The following is a 27210-nucleotide window of genomic DNA, read 5'->3' as shown; positions in this document are numbered from 1 at the left end:
TAAAGTTAATAATGAACATGTAATTGTGTGAGCTTGTTTGTAATTTAGTTTTACATGAATTACCATCCGATCAAAAATATCTCGATTCTCGATGTACTTGTGCAAAAGTTGAGCCCGAGTCGACCATCATGTTAAGTTTATTAAGCTGTGTCACTGTTGAGTTGAACGGAACAAATTCATTTCCAATGGTAACTCCTTCTACCGTTACAAAATAGTTAGATGGGGCTATACTTATATTAACCAATGGTGTTGAGACAACCCCTTCACCCAAAACTTCACTCCCATTTCCGAAATTGATCTTGCTTTCAATTTTGGGATCAGTGTCTAAAGGCACCAAGCAATGAGAAAATCTGTAACCTCCAACATAGGGAGCAATTTGAGAAACAAATGACACGGGACCATTTCCAAGCCCAATCACTCCCATTTCATTTCCAGTTGAAATATGTTCATAGTTCAAATGTCCACACCCAATGACAATATCTTTTAGGGTTACAACCTTACCTGTCCTGGATGTCAAGGCAATTGTTTCTTTTGCCAATACACCTTCAGAAGATGACGTGTCTTCATACTCGACACAGTAAGTACACCTTCTTGTAGGAAATTTTTTACAAAACTCCGGTGATTGGCCTGGTGGTTTTTGATCATCGACAAGTCCACACTCCCTTGCAGAACAAGTAATGTTCCTATATGTTGAGGATTTTCTCGGGTCGAACATGGCATATTTAGTGTTGTAGCAACGTTTATACGGCTTGCATTGCGTCCATAGTAGAGTGCTGCATGTATCAGCAGTTAAATAAATATCTAGGGTGGGGTTTCCATTGAGAACTTCATAATATGTCCGAGACCCTCATCGCTTTGTAATGGGTATCCCGGCATGGCTGGACCCATCAACCGTCGAAAAATTTTGTTGTTTTTTTGTTTGTACATTGGTGAATTTGGGGAATTTCTTCGGATGAGATGGGCATTGAAGCCACCAATATTATTGTTGATATTGGTTGTTGCTGTAACAGAGTAACATACGAGATGAAAGAAAAAATTAGTGATAACTGCTATAGCATAATTATTTTTGTATAAAGGACAAAGGGTAGCCATAAGATCGAGTTTAGATAGCTATAAGAATAAAAGAAGTTGAATTTGAGTATTCTAAAAAAAAAAAAATATTGAATTCGAGGCAAGATCACAATGGATATTTGAAACTCTTTGATATTCAAGGATTTGTAATCTTTGAATATCAAAATGTTACTTCAATCCACAGATATCCACTTTGGTATGAACCTTACACATTTTCTCTAAAGATCATAAAAGTTTATATAGAGAGTGGTAAAGTTTACGTTTACGGCTGAAAAGACACTAGTCACACGTGCACATATGACCTTGAGTAATGCTGGAATTATTATTTTTAGATATAACCTGGAATATGACTCGGGTCATGTTTTTCTGAAAGAACTTTGTACCAGTTGTTTTATTGGGTAAAGCCTCATTTCTTGGGTCCATTTTTCAGATTTTGAAGTTTCCATTAATTTCAAACTACCCTAGAGTGAATCCACTAACTACTCCTCACCAGTAATTGTTTAATGGTTGTTAGTCTTAGAAGAGGTTCTTAGTCTGACGTTTAGACAATACAACAAGAATTGACAGTGACATGGCCAGTGATTTGAGATTAACAGTGACTTGACCAGACATGCATGCAATATAACATGGCCAGTGACAGTGACTCGGTCAATTCAGAAGATGCCTAAATTTGAATTGCTGCAAAAGATCTATAAAAATAATGTTTCATTAAGGAAAACTAGACATAACACTGGCACTATAAAAAGATAGAAAAAGCTAATTGATCTAGTAAGCTGGAGTTAACAATTGGCCAGTGACCTAGCCAGTGACTTGCATCGATCATAAGCCCTAAACAAATTTCAAAAATTTCTTCTGTCCTTACTACTCTTCTTCTTAACCTTTTTCTTCCTCGCTTGAATTTCTGGTTCTTCTTCACTTTCTTCCCTCTGTTTTCCTTTACCCCGCCCATGGTTCTAAAAAACGGCCTAGGCGCCTCAAAGTCGTTCGGATTTTGGCCTAGTCGATTGAGCTAGGCGGGTTTGCCTGGACGCTGGGCGCTGGACGACCAGGTGCTTCCTTTTTTTTTTTTTTTTTTTTTGTCTTTTCATCTTTATCAAAACTCAACAATGAAGATTCACTCTTTCAACTAAAAACCCAATCCTCTGACTTGATCAAGGCAACGAGGGGAAGAGTAGACCTTTACTTTTGGCCTCGTCAGTGACGAGATCACGGGAAAGAGAACTTTAGGGGAAGAGGAGGAGTAGGGCGAAAGGAACGTCGTTAGGAGCGCTGTAGAATTGAAGAACGTTGATGGGGCTATACATGGAGGAATTTTCAAATCAGCGGCGAAGCTCTTTTTGAAGATCGGACCAGGGAGAGAGAGAGAGAGGGCAGAGAGAGACAGAAGAGATAGACTCACCGCGGCACATATGTTTCCTCACTTTTCTAGAATAGATTAGGATTAGCAGATAGGTCCCAGCAAATATAAAGTCATTATCTTTTCAAAAACAACATTATAAAATCATTATATCGTTTAAAGAATTATATAAAAGCAGTTGGTGTTTCAAATTGGTAAGTCACGTGGATATCTATCAATCTCAAAACATGTTTATCATTAATTCCTTGGATATTAAGTGGAGATAATTCAACAAAAGAAAAAAAAAACACAAGCACACTTATTTATTTATGCAAATATATGTTATAAAAATAAAATAAAAAACTAAAAAATAAAAAACCGCCTAGTGGGGCCTAGGCGGGAGGCCGCTAGGCCCCGGGTTACCGCCCGACTAGCGCCTAGCGTTTTTTAGAACCTTGACCCCTCCTCATGTCTTCTGTTTGTATATCTTGTACAAAGTTGTGAAAATGAGAAGATCATCAGTGACTTTGACAGTTACATGGTTAGTGACATGCAATGTGACTTGGCCAGTGACATGTGATTAACAGTGACTTGACAAGTGACATGTGATTGACAGTGACCTGGCAAGTGACATGTGATTGACAGTGACCTGGCAAGTGACATGTGATTAACAGTGACCTGACAAGTGACATGTGATTAACAGTGACTTGGTCAGTGATGACAGTTATATGATCAGTGACATGGCCAGTAACTTGAGGTTAACATTGACTTGGCCAGTGACCTCACTGAGTCACTGACTAGGGACCTGGGCTGGCCAGTGATATGGCCAGTGACATGTGCATAACAGTGACATGGTCCGTGACATATGCATAACAATGACATGTGCCTAGCTAAAAAAATTTCTAAAACTCTAAATTTGCAGAGATCCAATTGTGCCTATGTTCCTCAAATGTGTTGATTATATGACCTCTATATTGCAAAATATCTTTCTTGTTGAGTTTCTTCTGGATCCCCTCCTATTGTACGTGAAAGTTTATCCATGTAGTCCATCACAAAAATTTCACAATCCAATCTATTGGCCATATAAAAATTCAAGTCAATGAATTTGAACAATATAAGTATAACAGTAAAGTGACATTTTAAAATGTTGTATAGTTACGAGGTTTCTTCTTGTGAAAAAGAGAAGATCATCAGTGACTTTGACAGTTACATAATTAGTGACATGTTCATGACTGTGACTTGGTTTTTTTTTTTTTGAGGTTAACAATTATCTTACCAGTATACCTAGATATAACAATGCCTTGAAAAATCTAAAAATGTCAGTGACATGAAATGTGACTTGTATATAATAGTGACATGCAATATTGTGACCTGACAAGTGACATGGATATAAGAGTAACTTAGCCAGTAACTTGGCCAATGACTTGCAAGCTCAAAGATAGAATCAGAAGGGTACCTTTCCTAGTCATTACTGGCCAAGCAACAATGAGCAATACTCATGCTGGCATGGCAAGATCAAAGTAAGGGATATAGAAGCATGTATTTGTATATAGAGTAGGTTTCTACAGCAGGAAAACTTAAAAAGTAAACATATATAACATCCCAAGCTAACTCCATAGTTCTACAACATGATCAAGAAGAAACTATTATAGATGCACAGCAAGTACGCAGCCAAATAGTTCAGGAAAACGTACAAATTAAGATGTATTTAGACAATTAAAAAAATACCTTGTAAACATTTTCTGCTGCTTTTTCCTCCTTTCTCGGTATCCTTCCACTGCTTGACATCCTCCGTGAGAAAAACCTTGCACCCAACATTGATGCCATTGGAAATTTGGAATCAGTTATCCTACCTAAAAAGGATATTGTGGATTACAAAATTTTTAAAGAAAACATATGTATTGTAATTTTTATGAACAATTTTTAGGTTCACCCCTAGGGTGAATGAGCATTTATTCACCCCGATTGTCGATTAACGCATAATAACTTTATAATTTTCTAATCCAACCATTCATTTTATATAACGTAATACAAAGATTAGTTTTGTAAAAAATCAATCAAATTGAAGACCTTTCAGTTATTCATTTCTATGAAATACATGGACGGTTCATCATAATAGTAGTAAGTGTTGTTAGAACCATCTATTTGTTTGATTCAATTAGATAATTAAACGATTTCTGATTCGATTGATTTTTTTACAGAGATGATCTTTAAAGGCTAATTTAAGATATGGACCGTTAGATTATAAATTTATTAAATAAAAGTATGCTAATCGACAATAGGGGTGAATATGCTCATTCATCCTAGGGGTGAACCTAAGAATTGTTCAATTTTTATACCGATTTGTTAACACTAATACAGCAACAGACCAAAAAAAGGAAAAATCGATTAACATACTTTTACTTAATAAATTTATTATCCAACGATTTATATCTTAGATTAGTTTTTAAGATCATCTTTATAAAAAATCAATCGAATCAGACATTATTTACTTATATCATGATGAAATCAAACAAATAGATGGATGATTCTAAATAACACTTACTACTAAAAAAGAGTTCCAATCCAATTCAAAATCTAATCTAACAAACAAAAGTTCCAATCCAATTCAAAATCTAATCTAACAAACAAAGTATAAGGTTAAGGATTCCATATCAAATCCAATTTAAATCCAATCCAATTATGTATTCTAATCCATTCCAATCTTGATTGCCAAACGTGACCTTTGTGTATCAACCAAACCAATCCCTGTGTCAGTTTCTTCATCGATTTGATGATGAAGCAGTCTCATTCCAGCTCCCTAATCAACACTCTCCGAAATGCACTACGTCACGTTTGGCTGCCCAATTCTGATCAGAAGTTCTGGAAAGGCTCGCCAGACAGCCTCTACCGTCGGATCTTCTGGAGCGAATTTAAGGCCTCTGCATTACCGATTCTCGACCGGTGGGTCCAAGAAGGCCGAACCGTAGATAAAGATGACCTCGTCACTATCATCAAGGAGCTCAGGTACTACAAAAACTACGGCCGAGCTCTTGAGGTATTACTCATTTCTGCTTCAAAAATCAGAATCAAGTTTTTGGTTTTCAATTGATTGCCTATTAGTTTGAACTCGGTGAAATTGCATAGCCAAATGTTTTGAATTATGCCTAATTTGAGTTATTAGTTGATGCTGATATGTATGTATAGTTTCATTCTGGATATGTAATTGCATAATGACGAATTCCCGATTTAGTCAAACCACTGCTTGATAAAGGCTTCAGTATGCATGTAATGAGGATGTTCTAGGGCGGTAGAAAGTTCCGATTTCGTCTTTTTGTTCAATCTTTCAGTTGAGTGGAGCTTGATAGCCTAGAGCAATGAGAGATGAATAAATTCTGCATCTTGAAAACCCACATTCCTGATATTTTGATGTGTGAAGAGATTGAGTTGTTAGTTAATGCTGATATGTATTTATAGTTTAATTCTTATATTTGGATATATGATTGCGCAGTATGCGATTTCGTTCTAGTTGGTAGATGAATATACAATAGAATTGCGGATTATGCATGTTGAAAATCTACATGTGCAGCCAGCTTGTTTGTAGCTTAGTTTACTTCTATTGTAGATGAAGGAAGTATTTACTGTAATTACGTTAACTGGTGTGAAAATCAGAAAAGGAATTGAATTGGTTTCACTGTGCTTAAACTTCACTACACAACCCCAGCAACAGTACTGTTATGTAATGACACTAGTCTAGTCCTGTGTGTGATTTTTTTGTAAGTTCTCAAACAAAGTTATATTTCTAAAATGTGAGAGAACGCATTCTCTCACGTAACAATGTTTATGTTATACATGATTGTTTTACCACAAATATGATTTTATAGAAAGGACAAAAAAATCCAAGTAAGAACAATCATAATGGAAGTGCTCTGATATAATTCAGTCATGCTTTGATAATAATTTAGTCATAAGAAATTAATTAGTTTTGTTGTGCAACGCACGAATTCCCCTAATTCCCCTGTTTGATTGTTTTGTCAAACCAATGCCCTGTATGAGTATATGGGATTCAGGAAACATGCATGTAATGATGTTCTAGGCGGTAGAATTTGGAAGTAATTTGTACTTTCTTTCTTGATTATTTGATGTGTGAAGAGATTGTGTATATTAGGCCTCACCTTCTGAAACTTGTCTATTTATTGAACTCCCAGGTGTCCATGTGGATGAGTGACAAAAGGTATGCTGTACTTTTGCCCTCTGACGTAGCCATCCGGCTCGACTTGATTGCAAGAGTTCATGGAATAGAACAAGCTGAGAATTTTTTTAACAACACTCCCAAACAATTGAAAGTCCTTCAGGTTTACCATGCTCTCCTCAACTGCTATGCTCGTGCAAAACAGTTGGAAAAAGCAGAGGCCACCATGCAGAAGATGAGGGATTTGGGTTTCTGTAGGACGTCATGGTCATACAATGCTTTGCTCAATTTGTATTGTAAGACTGGAAACCATGATAAATTTGACAGTCTGATGAGTGAAATGGAAGAGAATGGCATCGCGTTTGACAGATTCACATATGGGATCAGGCTCAGTGCAGCTGCAGCTGCTTCTGATATCGAGGGAATTGACAAGATTCTGGCAGAATGGGAATCCGATCCTAAGAGTCTTTTGGACTGGATTTCTTATGCCGTTGCAGCAAATGGTTATACAAAAGCAGGAGCTGTGGACAAGGCTTTAGCAATGCTAAAGAGATCAGAGGAACAGATACCAAGTTCTAAAAGACAGAGGCCAGCATATGAGCAACTTATGACGCAGTATGCAGTACTAGGGAAAAAAGATGATACTTTGAGACTATGGAAATGTTACAAGGAGCAGATGAAAGTATACAACAATGGTTATCTATGCATAATTACCTCACTCTTGAAGTCTGATGATATTGAGAGTGCTGAGAAGATCTTTGAAGAGTGGGAATCTGAGCCTGCAAATTATGATATTCGTATCCCAAATACCTTGATTGGTGCTTATACCAGGAATGGTTTTCTTGACAAGGCTGAAGCCATTGTGAGCAGGATAAGATTGAAAGATGAGAAACCTAATCATACGACATGGATTCATTTGGCGAAGGGGTATCTTGATCAAGGTCAAATTGAGAAGGCACTTGAATCGGCAACAAAAGCAGTTTCTGCGCGCCGCCAGGGTGGATGCCCAACAAGCATGTTGTGGTCGCATGTCTGGAAAAGTTCAAAATGAAAGCATATCTGGAAGTAGCCAAGGAATTCATAAAACTCGTTGTGGATAAGAATATGCAGGAGAGATTGTTGAATCATATCAAAAATGAAAATTCGACTGCTGTGTAGTAGGCGATTGGAATGGGATTGTCCAAAGGTGGATGAAGAAACAAGTGAAACTTTCAGTGGTGGAATCTAGGCAGTAGTAGCTTTTAGGAGTTGGGATCCAATTAGGAAAACCATGTGTATGCGGATTCCAAAGAACACCTGAAATTTGGGTAGCAAATGCAAGTCTAACTTCTAAGACCTTGTAAAATGTTCATCAGGGAGAAGTTGAGATGTTAACAAAATGTTTCTTGTTTCTGCGAATGAAGATATTGCTTTTGTTTCTCTAGTTTGACCATGAAGTTGTGCTACAAACACGAAACCTATCCAATCCTGACGAAGCAGAAACAATATTACCAATTTGCTAGTACTGATTTATAAACACTCCTGAACTGCATTAATGTAGGTCAGTACCTGAAGATTTCTATGATGGAATCAGCTGCCTTCTTCTTACTCAACGGAGGAGAAATAATCGTTGCCCTTATCGTCTTCTAGATTAATAGTTGCCTCGTGCGATTACCACTTTCACTGTAGATTTTATCATTGTTACAGTGCGATTACCACTTTTACAATTGCATTGTTACAATGCAATTACCACTTCTACAATTGCAGTTACCCGAAATGATACTACCACTCATCAGTTGCAATTTTGCCATTGCAAAAAATGATATAGCTTTACACAATGAAGTGAATGAATTGCTTCACTGTACTTGTTGCTGGATTTTTAACTACAATCACAACCACGACCAGAAAAAGGATCAAATTTGTATAGTTCATTAATCAAGCTGAGAGTTATTTTGACAACATTCCCATACAAATTGAAATCGCTTGGGGTTTACTTGGCTCTGCTCAACTTGACTTATTATTAAAATAAATTTCTCACAAAAAAAATACGTAAATTTTTTTTTTTATCAAATAAACAACTCATATTGTGAAACATTGTGGATCGAACTTACAAATTTCATTTATAAATGGGAAACTTACGGCAACAAACAAAATGTGATAAAATGTTACTGAGGTAAACTTTGAAATTCATTTTTATGGATTTATTTATTTATTTAAAAAAGGGTCCTTAAACCCTCTCCGAGCACGTCTCCCTAAAACAGAAATGTTTAAACCCCATTTGGCTGCTCTGCTCCGAACACCACCGTCAGCTCCGCCTTAAATCCTCCCTCTTCTCTCCCGATGAAGCCTTCTCGCTGGAGCCCCCTATTCAATTTCTACTCTCGTTTACCGGGCGTTTCGCTCTACTCAACGACGGCCAAATCGCCGCCGTCCACGTCTCACAGAACCCACTGGAAAGGCACACTCAACCGCCTCTACGGTCGGATTTCGAAGATCGCAGATCCTAAGGCCCCCATTCACCTGATTCTCGACCAGTGGATTCAACAAGGCCGACCCGTCGATAAAGTCGGCCTCGTCTTTATGATTAAGGAGCTCAAACACTTTAAACGCTTCGACAACGCTCTTCAGGTACCAATCTAATTTTAGGGTTCTTAGTTTCCTTTCTTTCAATTTATTGAGTATATAGGGTTCAGGAGATAGAGAAGGTACCGATTTGTATTGTATAGCATGTTAGAAAATTAGTTTCTGAAATTCGTTGGGTTGTGGATTGAATTACCCAGGTATCAATGTGGATGACTGACGAAAGGTACTTTGAACTTTCTCCGGCTGATGCAGCGGTTCGGCTGGACTTGATTGCAAAAGTTCATGGAGTGGAACAAGCTGAGAGTTATTTTGACAACATTCCCATACAATTGAAATCGCTTGGTGTTTACTTGGCTCTGCTCAACTGCTATGCCCATGCAAAGCTTGTTGAGAAAGCAGAGGCCACAATGCAGAAGATTAGGGATTTGGGGCTCGCTAGGACGTCGTTGGCTTACAACAATTTGCTCAATTTGTATTATCAGACTGGAAAGCGTGATAAGCTTGACGCGTTGGTGAATGAAATGGAGGAGAAGCGCATCCAGTGTAACAAATTCACATACGGGATCCTGCTCAGTGCATATGCTGCTGCTTCTGACTTTGAGGCAGTTGAGAAGATTCTTGCACAATGGGAATCACATCCTGATTGTCGTTTGGATTGGATTAACTATGCCGTTGTGGCAAATGTTTATATAAAAGCAGGAAATGAGGACAAGGCTTTGGCAATGCTAAAGAAGTCTGAGGAGCTGATACCAAGTTCTGAAAGACGGAGGGAAGCATACGAGCACCTTGTGCCACAATATGCAGCACTAGGGAAGAAAGATAATGTTGTGAGACTATGGGAACTTTACAAGGGTCAGATGAAAGTATACAATAAGGGTTATAGAATCATGATAACCTCACTCTTGAAGATTGGCGACAGTGAGAGTGCCGAGAAGATCTTTGAAGAGTGGGAATCTCAGCAGTCAGTTTATGATGTTCGTATCCCAAATCACTTGATTGCTGCTTATGCCAGAAAAGGTCTTCTTGACAAGGCTGAAGCTATTATTGAAAGGGTTATACTGAAGGGTGCGAAACCTGATGCAAAGTCATGGTATTCTTTGGCAAAAGTGCATCTTGATCATGATCAAACTGAGAAGGCAGTTGAGTTGACGAGAAAAGCACTTTTGGCTGTGCAGCCTGGTTGGAAGATCAACAAGGATGTTTGGGCTGCCTGTCTCAACTACTTGATAAAGAAACCTGATCCAGAGGGTGCCAAGGAATATATAAAGCTACTCACTGATAAGAATGTTATCACCGTGATTACACAGGAGAGACTGTTGAATAAGATAAATAAGGCGGATTCAAACTCTGTAACACCAGGCGAAATGGAAGGGGATGGTCGAAATGGAGATGAAGAAGCAAGTGAAGTTTCAGAAGTGGAGGGGAGTCGTAGCTGCTAGCATCCAATAATGAAAATCTTGTCGGACACATATTCTATTAATTCCTGAAATTTAGGTAGCAAATGCAAGTAAAGTGGAGGTACTTGCATAAATGGTAATGAATATTTTCTGGGGAATGTGTTTTGTTTCTTTATGTCCGACAATGAAGTGTACTGCAACATTGAGGATTAAATGGATTTTCTATTAATATAAACAGGTAACAGTTGATGCCAAATAACCTCAGTGAAGTTTAATAGCCATTGTATTGAGAGGGAGAGAGAGTGAATGGCAGAGTTGTGTGAGGAAGCATGAATGATACTGTTAGATGGAAAGCTTCCACGCCGAAGGCAATGCTCACCAAATTAGAAGCAATAGGTTGATCATGCGGAGTGAACTACACAGTCAGGTTGATGTTATTATATAAATGCATGCATTAGCTAGCTAACCAGCAAAACGTACTTTGGTTCTTTTTCAACCTTCTTTTGATTGATACGAGATGGAACTCATATACTTTCTTGCTTTCATGTTGTGTTTTTTCCCCGCTGTGCCAGCAAAACAAACACAAATTATTTATGACTATACCTTGCTGGTCCTACAAAATCCTATGTTCTCAACCAGCGCTAGTCCTTGGACGACAAATGGCATCTGGGCAGTCAACCTTGCGGGGGAATCTCCTCCTGAGTATAAGTATGTGGCACTTGATAACTGTCCATCAACCCCTCCATTTGACTATCAGGTAATGTTTTTGTTTTTTCATGTATTTCTTTTTGAATATACAGTTCTTTTCTTATGGAATTTGCATTCAAAATGTAATTTCATTTAATTTTACCTACTCCATGTCTAATAAATATTATATCTAATTATCTTTTACGATTTCTTCTTATTAGCTTAGTGACGCTGTTGTAAGTGTACTCTCTGAAGCTTGGCCAAATCCCTATCCGAATATCACTACAGCCATGGAAATTTGGAGACATGAATATGAGATACACGGTTCATGTACCATAAATATATTGCCAACTTCCACTAGTTATTTACTGCAAGCACTTTACTTGTGGGAGAAACTCAAGTTTCACGATTTGATGGGTGAGAATGGCACTTATAAGCCAAATATTCAATATCAAACCGAGGACGTGCTGAACGGCATCAAACGTGTCTATTATGTCCAACCAATATTGATATGTTCTGGTAGTGAACTAGTGGATGTTAGGTTTTGTTATACAGGACATTGGGTACTGATAAATTGCATGGGCACCCAATCATCAACTTGTACGGGTCTTATTCAATATAGTCGGACCTAGGTAGGATTATATTGTTAGGGGAGTGCTCCCACTCCCACCTCTAAGACCTGTATGTTTTTCTTTTGGTTTAATAAACTAAAATAAAATAAAAACCCAAGTCTTGTGCAATTCTGATTTAAAATTTAAAATAGAAAGTTGAAAAAAAACGCATATAAATAAATGTTGAAGAGCCTCACCAATCGTCTGATTAAAAACCCCCTATCACATTAGGCCACGAGCTCGGAGCTTCCTTGCTTCTAGAGCCCAAAAAGAATTTGTTACTTATTGATGCGTAACCCAACAAAAACCCTCGCAAATTGGACTTTTGAGAGGAAAGGAAAGAGACCAAAGAGCAGAGACAGTGAGACAGAGGAACATGACTCTTTGGGTGGCCGAGATGGTCTCACCGGTTGGGTCTCCTGTCGCTGACGAGCTCGCCACCTCCCTCAGAACCGGAGATATCGGCCCTTTCAATGTCGGCTGATATTCCCCGATCACTCCCTTCCTTATGTAAGTTGATTTGATTTCTCTTGGATTTTGTGTTGGGTATTTCATTTCTTATTAGAGAATTGTAAAGGAATAGGCTTATCCACCATATTACAGTCCCTGTGTTGGAGCTCAACCTCTAAAACCCTTCATTTCCGATTCTCAAAATTTCATACGATTGATTGATAACTTTACGACGCTCGCTAAGGAAACCTATCTTGGGGGTTGGTGAGGTCGGGGAAGAGAATGCACTGGGAGAAAAGGAAGATATAACTGTTGTGGAGGAAACCAGATTCGGAAATCAAAACCCTCAGAAATCAAATGGCCAAAGAGATGTGCAGTGAAAGTCCATGCTATTTTAGCTTATAGATTCTGAGCTAGATAAATCTATCAACCCTTTTAAACCAATGTCTGGGATGTACTATTCAACTACTCATGACAAACCCAGGCTTTACAACTAAAGTTGTACTGTTTATGGCTGGAGCAACTTCACTCTGACCTCTGTCTTTGTTTTTGATAAATGCACATGTGAACTCTCTGCAATCTTTAATCAAATGTATCTCTAGAGTCTTTAAATTGTTTATCTATATGCTTCGAATTGAATAGGGTGCTTAGTCGTTAATCAATTTTTGCAATTACTCTTTTCCTTGTCAAATCCCAAATCCCGTTCTTCCCAGAAAAGAAAAAGCCCACTTATTCATATAAATATAAGAAAATCAATCAAATTAATATGACCAAAGACCAAATATGTCATGCCTCATGGTTCAATCACACGGCCTTTTCAAGTCAAAGTCTCAAATTCCTAATCACAATTAGCTGTGAACAATTTTCTGATTTGTCAAGGAGTAAATATGCCTTAAAGGGTGTGCGTGAGAAAGGGGATTTAATGGAATTTTTCATGGCAATATTGAATCCATTAATAAATTTGCTTAACCACTACCCATATGCTAAATTGCTAATGCTAACTACTCTGTTTTTTTTGTTTTTTGTTTTCTCTCTGTTTTTTTGGGTTATATACTCTATTTTAATTTCCATCACTTTAATTTTGCTGCCTGGTAAATGTCAATAGTCGAGCATGTGTATGCAATCAATCAATCATATCCAACTACATTAAAACAAAACCCATTTTTTCTTATTATGATATTTGTTATTAAGTTTGGATTGCAATATACAATGTCTTATGCCCTCTTTTGAGTGAGACTATGCTATGTTTTGTGCTGATGTTCATTCACTTTAGGTTATCAGGTATGTACCTCTTCATAGGTTTATGTAACTTTCTGCGAGTGTGGTTTTTTCTTCAAAGATTTTATTTTATTTTATTTGGTGTGGAATGGAGAATTCATATATTACTGTGTTCACTATTAGGGATAAGTAAATGGGATGCAGGGCAGGGCTTTGTCTGGGATTCCTCCATTTGGGGTATAACGTGGGAGTATTAATTTGGTTGTTTAGTTTCAGAGGTCTCACGTGCATTCTTTTCAGAAACCAACAATTATTCTAAATATACAAAAGTTGGGTTTACTGTTACTAATGTTCATAAGCCGTTTGGTGTCTAGGGTGGAGCCGAGCCGATTGTCACAATTACGATTCGGCCCTTCGCCCTGAACATATGCGTATGAGTCTAAGGTTTTGCGTCTGGAAGCCTCTATCGACACCGACAGAAGCCTGAGGTTAGATAGAGGTTTTGCATCTGGAAGCCTTTATCTAGCTTCAGTTAATTTGATTATGATGCAGCCCATTTCAAGTTTTTGGTAATTGACCCTCTCTTTCGCTCAGGGTATTGACTTTTTCCACCATTATCGCCCTGCTGTATTTGTTTAGCTTGCAATTTGTAAAGTTGAATTTGGTTCTTGAGTGAAAATGATGATAGTGATCATAGCCCCCGTCTTATTTGCATCCAAGAGATGGAAGGTGGTGAATGACTATCTGATTTCATTCATGTAGAAATTGATAGAAAGTTTTGATAGGGTAAATCAGTGATTGTCTTTCTGATCTGGTTTTTATAATTGTAATTTTGTTTTGTTTGTCTCTGGTACTCAATATGTGCTCTACTTTCCGGTGTCGTTTCTTTTGTTGAAAATGTCAAATTTTTTTGGGGGTATGCAATAAGAAGTGATGATTTGTACCCATCTTTTCTGCTGTTGAATGATGAATATTTACATGCACTACCATCTGATCTACATTGCATACCCTTTTTACTTCTGGATAACTCTTAACGCCCGTGCTTGCTTGCACCTTGAGATGCAGTGGCACAGTTGGGCGAATAGTTGATCAAATTCCAATTTTGTCTCTTTTTTGCTTAATTTTTAAAAGTCTTCCGTGATGCAAACTTTAACCTAATGCCTGTGGTTTTTAATTGTACTTGCTGCTTTATAGTCAAAGCGTTTCTCACATAACCTTCGCGCTGAAATTTTCTGACTGAAATTCTTTTTGTCTCAATTTTGTCTGCTTCGATCTTTATTGAATTTTATGTTCTCATTGAGTTTCAACTGATATTAGTTTTCACTAATTTGTATGCTGTCTTTAACTCTATTATCAGTTATTTGAATTATTCACTTTTCATTTGGAGAAGAAAGCAGTAAGCTTAGGTGATGGTACAAAAATAAAATCCATTTTAAAATTTCCAGATTGTTATTACACTGATCAAATTGAATTCTCTATACACGACCTCATTTATGTACCCAAAATAGTATTACTTGGAAATGAAATTTTGGTATGGGAATCAGTAACTTTGATTCAGATCTTACAGTTTTGCAGTTTTCTAAGGTTGAATTGCTCCCAAAAGGCTTGGAGATCGGGTTTCTTTCACAGAAGGTATGACCTCCGTCAACAACATCGTTGCTCTGTTTCTATTTTCCTTCAGTTCAACATTGCATGTAAAATCCTCCTCCGAACTCAACCATGCTCTATTTTTACCAGTTTCAGATCCACAACTTGTTATGCTGTTTCTCTCAATCGTATAAATACTTTCCTTTCTTTATTTGTTTCTCTTGCTGTTGCCTACATTTGGACTTTGTGCTTTATTCATTTAACTCCTAAACTAAGGAGAGATGTCATTTGTGTTTATCTACTGGATGTGTTGCAATTAATGGAACCCATTTTAGACATTTGTGTTTGCTCTGTTTGTGTCAATTTGTTGATTGGATGGAAGGATTTAATTGCCCATGGTATCTAATGTCCAGACTTTATTTGTAGCTGGACATTTCGTTTACAAGGCATACATAGAATCTATACAAGTCTTGCGACACAGAGATCTTTGTTTCTCAACAGCTTTCTGTTACTTTAACCCTGGATGTAGAAGTGCCCATTTGAGTTCTTTGTCTGATCAAAAGTAAAACTGGGTGTGTTTAGATCAATTTGCATTTGAGTATCCAACAGTTACCACGATTAATGTATCCCCTCAATATAATGTGATTGGATTTTTATTGTTAGATGTTTTCATATCATTGGTTCCTATGCTTGATCATTCTGCATTTTCATGTTGCAGGGAAATTGATTCCCTTCTTCAAAACAACTGAAATCTAAGGAAATGCTTGAATATTTTAACATAGCTGTTTATTCTCACTGAATTCAGAAGAAGAGGCAGAGAATAGAAAGGTATAATTCAATTTATAAGGCCAAATAATCACTCTTTCTTATTGCAGTAGTATAGACTTGACAATATTTCTGTAAAGGCATAAGCCAAGACTCAGAATGAATACACATGCATAAATAAAAGTTTAAAAATAGTTTGCATAGATCTCTCTGATCAGGAACTATTTATCTTCCTTACATGACAATTTAACTAAAATATGTTCAATAGGTGAGGTGAAAGTAGAGCTGAAAGCTTATACGTATTTTATAGCATGAAAATTACCTTGCTTTTATCTTCTTTCAGAAGCAATCTGATACAGTGCTTGACAGTCAATCTATAAGTGGCAGAGGGGCTCAAATGCCTGTGGGTCGAGATGTTCAGTCTTTTCGGTAATCATAATTTGATTTTTTTTTCTCCTGTTTCTATTTCATTTTGCTTTCCTTACTACTATATATGCTGCAACTTTTTAAATACACCCCTTTCGGGTTTGTCTTTCAGAGCTTTTGTGGCAACCTGGAATGTAGGAGGGAAATCTCCCCATAGTGGCCTTAATCTGGACGATACTTCAGGTTAATAATCCATCAAACATATCTGTCTTGGGGTATGGTTTCTCTTCTCTTGTTTTTCGTCTTCTCCTCTGATTTTCTTCAAGTTAATAATTCATCTTTCCTAATTCCTTTTGAATTTTGATTTTTTGTTAGCTGATTTCGATAAGATTGGACAAGGTGGTTTTGGGGTTGTTTACTATGCCAAGCTGACAAGCGAGGTCTGTTTCCTTTACTATTTTTTGTTTTACTTGCTGAGTTTTTCCCTTATCGTTGTGAAAATGTAGCAGATGTAATATGGTGCTTATGCAATGTAATATTTTTACAGGATGATACTAAAATGGTGACAGTTTCTGGTGATCAAACTGTAAGTGTCGACTTCAATTTTCCAGACCCATGGTGCTTTGTTTTTGCTGAGAGAAGTTCTGAAAAGTTGAAATTGATTAATCAGGATTAAGAACTTTGTTAGTTGCACATGAATGAGGGAAAATGTAATGAATTCTGGTAGGAGGAAAGTTGTAGATAAGTAATTCTGCCTCATATTGCAGTTGGTTTAGTTTCTAAGTGATTGTGTTGTTTCTTTGGTTTTTGTGTTTTCTCCAGGTTAAGGTATGGGGTATCAGGACCAAAGAGTTGTTGGTCTAGCGGTCAGGCCCTTGGTTTGCTCCCAAGTGGTCTGGGGTTCGATCCTCTCCCAAGGTACCCACCTAGCAATTGCTAGAGTTTCCAGTTCCCCAAATGTTGTGGGGTCAGGCGGGGGACCTAGGGAATAGTCGGGTCAAAGACTCGGATACCCTAGTCTCAAAAAAAAAAAAAAAAAAAAAAAAAAAAAAAAAAAAAGGTATGGGGTATCAGGAAAAGAAATGTACTGCAGTTCTAATGGGCAATATAGTTATACTATTTGTTACTAGGTGGAGTTCTGTTTTGAGCCTAATGGTGTTGTTCCTGTTTGTTTATGCAGATTCTGTATGCAAGCAGGTCTGCCATTACCCTGATCCTGTAACAAGGTAAACAAAATCTATTGACCTATTGCAAGATGGAAAAGATCATTTGGTTAAAGCTTTCATTTCAAAACCACATTATTTTGAATCTCTAATATAGTTTGGGTCACTATTTACCTTAGTGAAAGTGCATGGGTCAGTATTCTATGGGGACTTAGATAACAAAAAGCTTTATTAATTAGCTATTTCTTATTCCACTTTATGCTATTCTGATTTGCGCAAATTTTTAAGTTTTAATGAATTCTGTAGTTACTATACTAGAGAAGCATAGAGCTTGAAGAATGGTTTGGGTTGTTTTACTTGGGACTTTTAGACGTTTTTGTCATGTCAATTGAGGCTCCTTACTACATTTGAAAAAAAGATGAAGATCCTCCCCTTTCGACATAAGTTCAATATAAATTTCATTTGCTTCTCTTTCTAAATCTGTTTGTTCTTTTCTTTTCAGTTTTAACATTGCACCAGACCTGATGAATCAAGCAAAAGATTATTTGAACAAAACTATATTTGTTATATTGTTGGCTAGAGTGAGTGTTTTAGAATTTAAAAAAAAAAAATGTATCTTCTAATGTTCCAATTATGTTTATTCGACCCAAAAGTTGTGGTTGCACAGTTGTGTGCAGTCCCGCTTTAAGCTTGCATATCCTTTGAATGCCGATTTAGGATGACCTGCTTTTGGAGTGTTGAATCATATGATTCTGTGTTCGTCCTATCTCTGTTTCTTTGTTTGTACATTTTGAATGAGAACCTCTCCTATCTGCTGCAAAGGAGATAATGTGTGCTGCACATTGATTTGCGATAGTAATTACAAGGAATTTCTAATCTGGAGATCTTTAAATTGAATGAGATCTTCAAAAGTGAAGCATTACTTTTGGCAACAAATATTGGTCAAGAAAAGTTAACATTAGATTAGAAGTGCTACGGCAAGCAAACAAACCCGCAGCATGTCGCGGGCTATACTGCTAGTGTTTATATGAAAGCTGGAAATGAGGACAAGGCTCTGGCAATGCTAAAGAAGTCTGAGGAGCTGATACCAAGTTCCGAAAGACAGAGGGAAGCATACGATCACTTATGCCACAATATGCAGCACTAGGGAAGAAAGATAATGTTATGAGACTATGGAAACTTTACAAGGGTCAGATGAAAGTATACAGTAAGGGTTATAGAATCATGATAACCTCACTCTTGAAGATGGGCGACAGTGAGAGTGCCGAGAAGATCTTTGAAGAGTGGGAATCTCAGCAGTCAGTTTATGATGTTCGTATCCCACATCATTTGATTGCTGCTTATTCCTGAAAAGGTCTTCTTGACAAGGCTGAAGCTATTATTGCAAGGGTTATACTGAAGGGTGCGAGACCTGATGCAAAGTCATGGTATTCTTTGGCAAAAGTGCATCCTGATCATGATCAAACTGAATAGGGAGTTGAGTTGACGAGAAAAGCCCTTTTGGCTGTGCAGCCTGGTTGGAAGACCAACAAGGATGTTTTGGCTGCCTGTCTCAACTACTTGATAGAAAGCTCCTCACCGATAAGAATATTATCACCGTGATTACACAGGCGAGACTGTTGAATAAGATAAATAAGGCGGATTCGAACTCTGTAACACCAGGTGAAATGGAAGGGGATGGTCGAAATGGAGATGAAGAGGCAAGTGAGGTTTCAGAAGTGGAGGGGAGTCGACAATGAAGTGTACTGCAACATTGAGGATTAAATGGATTTTCTGTTAATATAAACAGGTAACAGTTGATGCCAAATAACCTCAGTGAAGTTTAATAGCCATTGTATTGAATTACGCCCACTAGAGTTGCTTAGTTGTGATAACTGTCAGCAATGTAGTGTGTATATAAAATCATTTGTTTGTACATATGTCAAGTGCTTTTGCTACTCATTTCATCGAGTCAGAAGAAGAGTAAAATGGATATGAAAGGCTAAGAAGTCCTGATGTTGGTCCTTTTCAACGCAATGTTCTATATGCTAAAATTCTGTTCTGAACCCTACATAACACACAAACTTATGAAATTCTTAATTGAACAGTAAAGCTTAAAGCTTTGAAGAAAAAGATGGAACCCTTCAAGGGAGGGTTTGCTGAGGTTGATATTTCTGGAAGTCATCTAAAGCACTGTCAAGCAGTTGGTCTAAATCGTCGGAAGCTGCTGAACTGGCAACAAATCAATCTCGTCACACGGTATCACTCGAATCATCCAACAACACCATCAAAACTGAGAAGAAAGCTGATATGAACCGAAAATCTTCGAAGCGGTGTGATGAGGACAAACGGCAGGTAACTAATGGCAATTCGACGCAAATAGCAGGGGCAAGAAAGTCAGTGCACTATTCATAAGAGTTACTGTTCATTAGGGGGTTGGAACTTTAGAGTAGAGAACTAGAAAAGTTGCCCGCGCTTTGCCGCAGAATTTGCTTTTGTTAACATGTAAAAATTAAATTATGACTTCATTCCACTGAAATAGCAATGAAGGTTGCTTACATGTAATGCAGGGTTCATTCAAAAATACATACATATTCAAATTATTTACATTGTTAGAAATTGAGAATCAGACCCTTTACAGAGGAAAAGCTCATTCCTTGAGAGATGACTCTAAACCCTAAACCACCCAAAGCAGAGTAATTATTCTCTCTCACAATCCGAAGCAGCAACCAGTGGAGGAGCTTATGCCTCACAGGCACAAAAACTGCAAAAAGATGCAAGAATAATTAGAGAGATAGCACATGACCTACAACCACCTTCAAGCAGTATACTTCCACTACTACTCTTGCTGTGTTGTAAGGAGAGGGTGAGTTTGGAGGTAGCCTTTTGTTGTTGGTGACTGAAATAGTCACAACAGAGTGACACAACTTGCAACTCTTTAACAGATTCCTAGTAGTAATAGTAACATAAGTTCTTTTTGTTTTTTCTTTTCTTGTTAACAGACCTTTAAAACTGAAAGCATAGCACACTAAAAGCAAAACTGATTTTAATTTATCTATGGTCCCTGGAACATGAAGCAAAGCTCCGCCACTCTGAAATGCAAGTTTAATGTTATTTTTATAATCATATTGTTTACATAAATATTCAGGATTGAAGACTGCATCAAGTGTTTAGAATGCATTTAGTCATGACAGTGATAGTATGCTCATTTCAATATTGTCATGCTTCCTGGTAACTCTTTTTTCCATCAAGCTGATGATTAGTTGACCCCTGTTTTCAAATAAATTCATCTAAAAGCAGTTTTTTTTTTTTTTTTAAGATAAAATGAAACATTAATAATGGGGATTTAGAGATAGGATCATTGCTGGGTAAAGGAAGGCCCTTAGTCTATTAGGAGTTGGTTTAGCTGGGTGAAGAGGCTCTTCTGAATCTAGGTAGGTCCTATGCTCCAGTCTTATTTGAGAGTTCACTTGAGCATCTCAAACACAATAGTGGCACTGCTTATAAGTTCAAACCTTTCACACACACAGAATAATAATCACACCAGTTTTTCATCCTACACCTGGAAAGCTTTTAATTTCCATTTATTCGTTTTTCCCTCTATATACAAAAAGTGGATTACATTTCTACATTTCAATGAAGCGAACCCAATAAGAAACGTTTGCTAACCTATATCAAAACACAATAGGAAACCGTAATGAATTTCACCAACAGATTTTGCCTCTACAAATCCTTTCAGAGTTTTAACCTGCTCCGAAAACCTTTTTCCAACCATCAGCTTACTGTAACTAAATTTTCATTTGGATCATATAAGATCTAAGATGATATAAGATGTGCAACCAACACACAATTAAACTAAAACCATAACAATCATTATTAACTTAACTTGGAACAGAAAGTCATAAAATTGCACTCATTATTGTATAATTTTCATTCGCACGATTCATATATTTACTATTTCAGTCTGCCAAAAAAATTTTAGTTGGAAGCAAAACAGATATCCATATCACAATGCAAGCAAAACAGAGGCCAAAATATCTATGTTTTACAAAACGCAACCAGACTATCTATTAAAGAGCAGACAATAAAATTTCATTTAGGTCAAAACCAAATTTCAATACTAATAAACAAAAACAAAGCCTGAAACTTCCAATCCAATCCCTCCTCAAGCGATATAGATGAATCCAAAAAAGGTATGAAACTGTAAAAGAGCCACCTTCATGTTCTTCTTTTGGTTTATCATTTTCAAAACCCAGTAACGATTTTGATGAATAGAAACGTGGGTTTTGACATACATAATTAGACCAAACAAAAATGAGGTGCTCGGAGCAATCAGGAAGGAACTCACCAAATACGAACCGTATATATCCTCTGCTTCAATCACCCAGCCTTGGGCAACAACTGACAAAGAATAAATGAAACAAATTAGAAATCATGGTAGAACAATCCAAAACAAACCCAGACCCAGGTCCCTAATCTTTCCTCCTCGAAATCTTACATCAAATCCAGAATACAAAATCCCAAATTTGATATCAAATATGGCATATAACCCAACCTGTCTTATTTGTGATCTGTTCAGAATCTTGCTCCACCGGTGGTAGTCACGGTAGAAGAGAAGAAACGGAAAAAACAGAGGCTGCTGCTGTTTCGCTCCAAGCAGGAAGAGAGAAAGGAACAGGTAGGCAAAAAGGGAGAAAGAGTGAATGGCGCTGTCACACTCAGCAGATTTACATGAGTTGAGTAGTTGAGACATGAGATGGAAAGCATCCACGCCGAAGGCAAGGCTCACCAAAATTGAAAGAGATAGGTTGATCATGCGATTGATTCAGGAGTGAATTAAACAGTCGGGTTGAGGTTACTATATAAATGCATTAGCTAGCTAACCAGCAACACACACTAGTTCTTTATTCATCGCAAAAAACGTACTTGTTCTTTTATTTCATCGCAGAAAACGTACTTGTTCTTTATTAATCTTCTAAAGAGATGAAAATCATTTATTTTCTTGCCTTCATATTATTTTTATTCCCCGCAACTGTGCCAGCACAGACAAACAAAGGTTACGACTATATCATGCTGGTCATCCAAAATCCTTATAACAAGGGTAGCGCTAATCCTTGGACCATACATGGCCTGTGGGCCGAGAAACTTCAAGGACAATCTCCTAAATATACATTTGTGCCGGTTAATAATTGTCCTTCAGCTCCTCCATTTAACCTCACGGTAATGTTTTTGTTTTTATTTTTTCATTTATTTCTTTTTGAATATACATATCTCTAACTAGTTCTTTTTTTAGGGGATTTTTTTCATTCAATTTTACCTACTCCATGTCTAACAAATTATATCTAATTATCTTTTACGATTTCTTCTTATCAGATTAATAACGACGATCAAGCTGCACTAACTAAAGCTTGGCATGGTCTTTATGGTAAAACAGACCTTCAATTTTGGGAACATGAATATGAGAAACACGGTTCATGTACCATGGATTTATTACCAACTTCTAATGACTACCTACTGAAAGGAGTTTACCTGTGGGAGCAAATCAAGTTTGATGATTTGATGGGTGTGGGTCCGGGTGCCCAATTTATGCCAAATACTCAATATGATGCGAACACGGTGCTGGCGGCCATCACAAGCAAATATAAGGTCAAAACAATATTGACCTGTGAGAATGGGGACATAGTGGATGTTAGGTTTTGTTATATAGGAAGTTGGGTACTGGTAGATTGCCTGGACACCCAACCAGATCCCCGAGTTTGTACAGGTTTAATTCAATATACTAGAGAGAATATAATAGGAGCTAGGTAGGATTATATTGTTAGGGGAGTGCTGCCAGCTCAAGACCTGCATGTGTTTCTTTTGGTTTAGAAGAAAACCCCCAAGTATCTATGCAATTCTGATTTAAAATTTGAAATAAAAAATGAAAGTCTGGTTTGGTTTTTATGAGAAAAAACGCACAAAAATGTTGAAGAGCCCCTCATGTTCAAGTCACCAACCGTCTCTCACTATACCCCAGATTTGAATTTGAACTCCAACCTGGTATTCTGCAAAATATATGAGCCTCATTCATTAGGCCACGAGCTTCCTTGCTTGTAGAGCCAAAAAAGAACCAAACTTGGGGTGTTATTTGATTTGTTACTATTAAATTATTGATGCGTAACCCAACAAGAACCCTCGCAAATCGGACTTTTCAGAGGAAAGGAAAGAGACCAAAGAGCAGAGAGAGAGAGAGAGAGAGAAATGCGGTTTTGAACCAGACTCTGTGGTTTTGATACGTGCACTCTGTGCTGCTGGAAAAGCTGATGTGGCAATGGAATTTTACAAGGAAATGGTACAGAAGGACATCGGACACCGACAGAAGCCTGAGGTTTTGCATCTGGAAGCCTCTATCTAACTTCAGTTAATTTGATTATGATGCAGCCCAATTCAAGTTTTGTTTTTGGTAATTGACCCTCTCTTTCGCTCTCCCGTGCTTGCTTGCATCTTGACATGCAGCGGCACAGTTGAGCGAATAGTTGATCAAATTTCAATTTTTGTCTCTTTTTTGCTTAATTTTTATAAGTCTTCCTGCAATCCGTGATGCAAACTTTAACCTAATGCCTGTGGTTTTTAATTGTACTTGCTGCTTTATGGTCAAAGCGTTTCTCACATATCCATAGCGCTGAAATTCTTTTTGTCTCAATTTTGTCTGCTTCAATCTTTATTGAATTTTATGTTCTCATTGAGTTTCAACTGATATTAGTTTTCACTAATTTGTATGCTATATATAACTCTATTATCAGTTATTTGAATTATTCACTTTTCATTTGGAGAAGAAAGCAGTAAGTTTAAGTAATGTGTACAAAAATAAAATCCATTTTAAAATTTCCAGATTGTTATTACACTGATCAAATCGAAATTCTCTATACACGACCTCATTTATGTACCCAAAATAGTATTGCTTGGAAATGAAATTTTGGTATGGGAATCAGTAATTTTGATTCAGATCTTACAGTTTTGCAGTTTTCTAAGGTTGAATTGCTCCCAAAAGGCTTGGAGATCCGGTTTCTTTCACAGAAGGTATGACCTCCGTCAACAACATCAGTTGCTCTGTTTCTACTTTCCTTCAGTTCAACATTGCATGTAAAATCCTCCTCCGAACTCAACCATGCTCTATTTTTACCAGTTTCGGATCCACAACTTTTTATGCTGTTTCTCTCAATCTTATAAATACTTTCCTTTCTTTATTTGTTTCTCTTGCTGTTGCCTACATTTGGACTTTGTGCTTTATTCATTTAACTCCTAAACTAAGGAGAGATATCATTTGTGTTTATCTACTGGATGTGTTGCAATTAATGGAACCTGTTTTAGACAATTGTGTTTGCTCTGTTTGTGTCAATTTGTTGATTGGACGGAAGGATTTAATTGCCCATGGTATCTATTATCTAATGCCCGGGCTTTATTTGTAGCTGGACATTTCGTTTACAGGGCATACATAGAATCTATACAAGTCTTGCGACACAGAGATCTTTGTTTTTGCTGAGAGAAGTTCAGAAAAGTTGAAATTGACTAATCAGGATTAAGAACTTTGTTAGTAGCACATGAATGAGGGAAAATGTAATGAAATCTGGTAGGAGGAAAGTTGTAGATAAGTAATTCTGCCCCATATTGCAGTTGGATTAGTTTCTAAGTGATTGTGTTGTTTCTTTGGTTTTTGTGTTTTCTCCAGGTTAAGGTATGGGATATCAGGAAAAGAAATGTACTGCAGTTCTAATGGGCAATATAGTTATACTATTTGTTACTAGGTGGAGTTCTGTTTTGAGCCTAATGGTGTTGTTCCTGTTTGTTTATGCAGATTCTGTATGCAAGCAGGTCTGCCATTACCCTGATCCTGTAACAAGGTAAACAAAATCTATTGACCTATTGAAAGATGGAAAAGATCATTTGGTTAAAGCTTTCATTTCAAAACCACATTATTTTGAATCTCTAATATAGTTTGGTTCACTATTTACCTTAGTGAAAGTGCATGGGTCAGTATTCTATGAGGAATTAGATAACAAAAAGCTTTATTGATTAGCTATTTCTTATTCCACTTTATGCTATTTCTGATTTGCGCAAATTTTTAGGGTCGCAAGTTTGAATGAATTCTGTAGTTACTATACTAGAGAAGCATAGAGCTTGAAGAATGGTTTGGGTTGCTTTACTTGGGGCTTTTAGACGTTTTTGTCATGCCAATTGAAGCTTCTTACTACAGTTCAAAAAAAGTTGAAGATCCTCTGACCCTTTGTATTGTGTATAACAGTCTTTCGACATAAGTTCAATATAAATTTCATTTGCTTCTCTTTCTAAATCTGTTTGTTCTTTTCTTTTCAGTTTTAACATTGCACCAGACTTGATGAATCAAGCAAAAGATTATTTGAACAAAACTATGTTTGTTATATTGTTGGCTAGAGTGATTGTTTTAGAATGAAAAAAAATGTATCTTCTAATGTTCCAATTATGTTTATTCGACCCAAAAGTTGTGGTTGCACAGTTGTGTGCAGTCGCGCTTTAAGCTTGCATATCCTTTGAATGCCGATTTAGGATGACCTGCTTTTGGAGTGTTGATTTATAGGATTCTGTGTTCGTCCTATCTCTGTTTCTTTGTTTGTACATTTTGAATGAGAACCTCTCCTATCTGCTGCAAAGGAGATAATGTGTGCTGCGCATTGATTTGCGATAGTAATTAGAAGGAATTTCTAATCTGGAGCTCTTTAAATTGAATGAAATCTGCTAGTGTTGCAGCAAGCAAGCAAACAAACCCACAGCATGGCGCGGGCTATACTGCTAGTGTTTATATGAAAGCTGGAAATGAGGACAAGGCTTTGGCAATGCTAAAGAAGTCTGAGGAGCTGATACCAAGTTCCGAAAGACAGAGGGAAGAATACGAGCACTTATGCCACAATATGCAGCACTAGGGAAGAAAGATAATGTTATGAGACTATGGAAACTTTACAAGGGTCAGAAGAAAGTATACAATAAGGGTTATAGAATCATGATAACCTCACTTTTGAAGATGGGTGACAGTGAGAGTGCCGAGAAGATCTTTGAAGAGTGGGAATCTCAGCAGTCAGTTTATGATGTTCATACCCCAAATCACTTGATTGCTGCTTATTCCTGAAAAGGTCTTCTTGACAAGGCCGAAGCTATTATTGAAAGGGTTATACTGAAGGGTGCGAAACCTGATGCAAAGTCATGGTATTCTTTGGCAAAAGTGCATCCTGATCATGACCAAACTGAGAAGGCAATTGAGTTGACGAGAAAAGCACTTTTGGCTGTGCAGCCTGGTTGGAAGACCAACAAGGATGTTTGGGCTGCCTGTCTCAACTACTTGATAAAGAAACCTGATCCAGAGGGTGCCAAGGAATATATAAAGCTCCTCACCGATAAGAATGTTATCACCGTGATTACACAAGAGACTGTTGAATAAGATGAATAAGACAGATTAGACGGATTTGAACTCTGTAACAGCAGGTGAAATGGAATGGGATGGTCGAAATGGAGATGAAGAAGCAATTGAAGTTTCAGAAGTGGAGAGGAGTAGTAGCTGCTAGCATCCAATAGTGAAAATCTTATCAGCTACATATTCCAATAACTCGTGAAATTTAGGTAGCAAATGCAAGTAAAGTGGAGATACTTGCATAAATGGTACTGGGGATTAAGCTGAGATGAAAATAATGAATATTTTCTGGGGAAGAAATGTGTTTTGTTTCTTTATGTCCGACAATGAAGAAACAAATTTGAAGAAAAGGCCAACCTAAAATCTATTAGAGAAGATGGTAGAGATAGCGCTGCCGAACTAAGAGTGTTAATAATACTTTTCCTATGC

At 37.3% G+C, this 27210-nt stretch overlaps 2 protein-coding genes, 2 long non-coding RNA genes, 2 other non-coding genes and 1 pseudogene across 25 annotated transcripts; 5 read left to right on the top strand and 2 right to left on the bottom strand.

Moving 5' to 3' along the window:
• Positions 1 to 70: 70 nt before the first annotated feature.
• Positions 71 to 715, bottom strand: LOC133723002 (aspartic proteinase CDR1-like). Its single transcript, XM_062149837.1, has one exon. The coding sequence runs from the start codon at positions 713 to 715 to the stop codon at positions 71 to 73; it is 645 nt and encodes a 214-aa protein (XP_062005821.1).
• Positions 716 to 5058: 4343 nt separating this feature from the next.
• On the top strand, positions 5059 to 8270 carry LOC133722205 (pentatricopeptide repeat-containing protein At2g20710, mitochondrial-like; annotated as a pseudogene).
• Positions 8271 to 8808: 538 nt separating this feature from the next.
• LOC133721210 (pentatricopeptide repeat-containing protein At2g20710, mitochondrial-like) lies at positions 8809 to 11800 on the top strand. 2 transcript variants are annotated; one of them, XR_009852106.1, is made up of 5 exons: positions 8809 to 9185; positions 9338 to 10673; positions 10776 to 10964; positions 11110 to 11294; positions 11446 to 11800. XR_009852106.1 is itself a non-coding variant. In XM_062147759.1 (2 exons), exons 1-2 carry the CDS (start codon positions 8898 to 8900, stop codon positions 10577 to 10579), a joined length of 1530 nt encoding a protein of 509 aa, XP_062003743.1. In that variant the 5' UTR covers positions 8809 to 8897; the 3' UTR covers positions 10580 to 10751. The 2 variants fall into 2 exon arrangements, 1 of the variants encoding a protein (XP_062003743.1); XM_062147759.1 differs by lacking the exons at positions 10776 to 10964; positions 11110 to 11294; positions 11446 to 11800 and having other exon boundaries at positions 9338 to 10751.
• Positions 11801 to 12062: 262 nt separating this feature from the next.
• Positions 12063 to 27081, top strand: LOC133720432 (uncharacterized). 19 transcript variants are annotated; one of them, XR_009851855.1, is made up of 12 exons: positions 12063 to 12345; positions 13878 to 14072; positions 15071 to 15135; positions 15809 to 15918; positions 16199 to 16284; positions 16394 to 16496; positions 16597 to 16661; positions 16769 to 16807; positions 17402 to 17447; positions 24358 to 24422; positions 25198 to 25243; positions 26119 to 27081. It is a non-coding gene; the product is annotated as an uncharacterized LOC133720432 (long non-coding RNA). The 19 variants fall into 19 exon arrangements; XR_009851850.1 differs by lacking the exons at positions 24358 to 24422; positions 25198 to 25243; positions 26119 to 27081 and adding exons at positions 17887 to 19173; positions 19472 to 19747; XR_009851859.1 differs by lacking the exons at positions 24358 to 24422; positions 25198 to 25243; positions 26119 to 27081 and adding an exon at positions 17887 to 19389 and having other exon boundaries at positions 13878 to 13947; positions 14003 to 14072.
• LOC133724006 (small nucleolar RNA U31b) lies at positions 14178 to 14259 on the top strand. The gene has a single exon (XR_009853425.1). It is a non-coding gene; the product is annotated as a small nucleolar RNA U31b (small nucleolar RNA).
• Positions 14427 to 14502, top strand: LOC133723988 (small nucleolar RNA Z195/SNORD33/SNORD32 family). Its single transcript, XR_009853408.1, has one exon. It is a non-coding gene; the product is annotated as a small nucleolar RNA Z195/SNORD33/SNORD32 family (small nucleolar RNA).
• On the bottom strand, positions 19870 to 22339 carry LOC133720433 (uncharacterized). Its single transcript, XR_009851869.1, has 3 exons — positions 21919 to 22339; positions 21712 to 21764; positions 19870 to 20127 (listed from the first exon to the last, which is right to left on the bottom strand). It is a non-coding gene; the product is annotated as an uncharacterized LOC133720433 (long non-coding RNA).
• Positions 27082 to 27210: the final 129 nt, after the last annotated feature.

This window comes from Rosa rugosa, chromosome 7, assembly GCF_958449725.1.
Source record: "Rosa rugosa chromosome 7, drRosRugo1.1, whole genome shotgun sequence".
NCBI classification, from domain to species: Eukaryota; Viridiplantae; Streptophyta; class Magnoliopsida; order Rosales; family Rosaceae; genus Rosa; species Rosa rugosa.
Note: the sequence above shows the minus strand (reverse complement) of the source record. Positions and strands in the feature narration are given on the sequence as shown.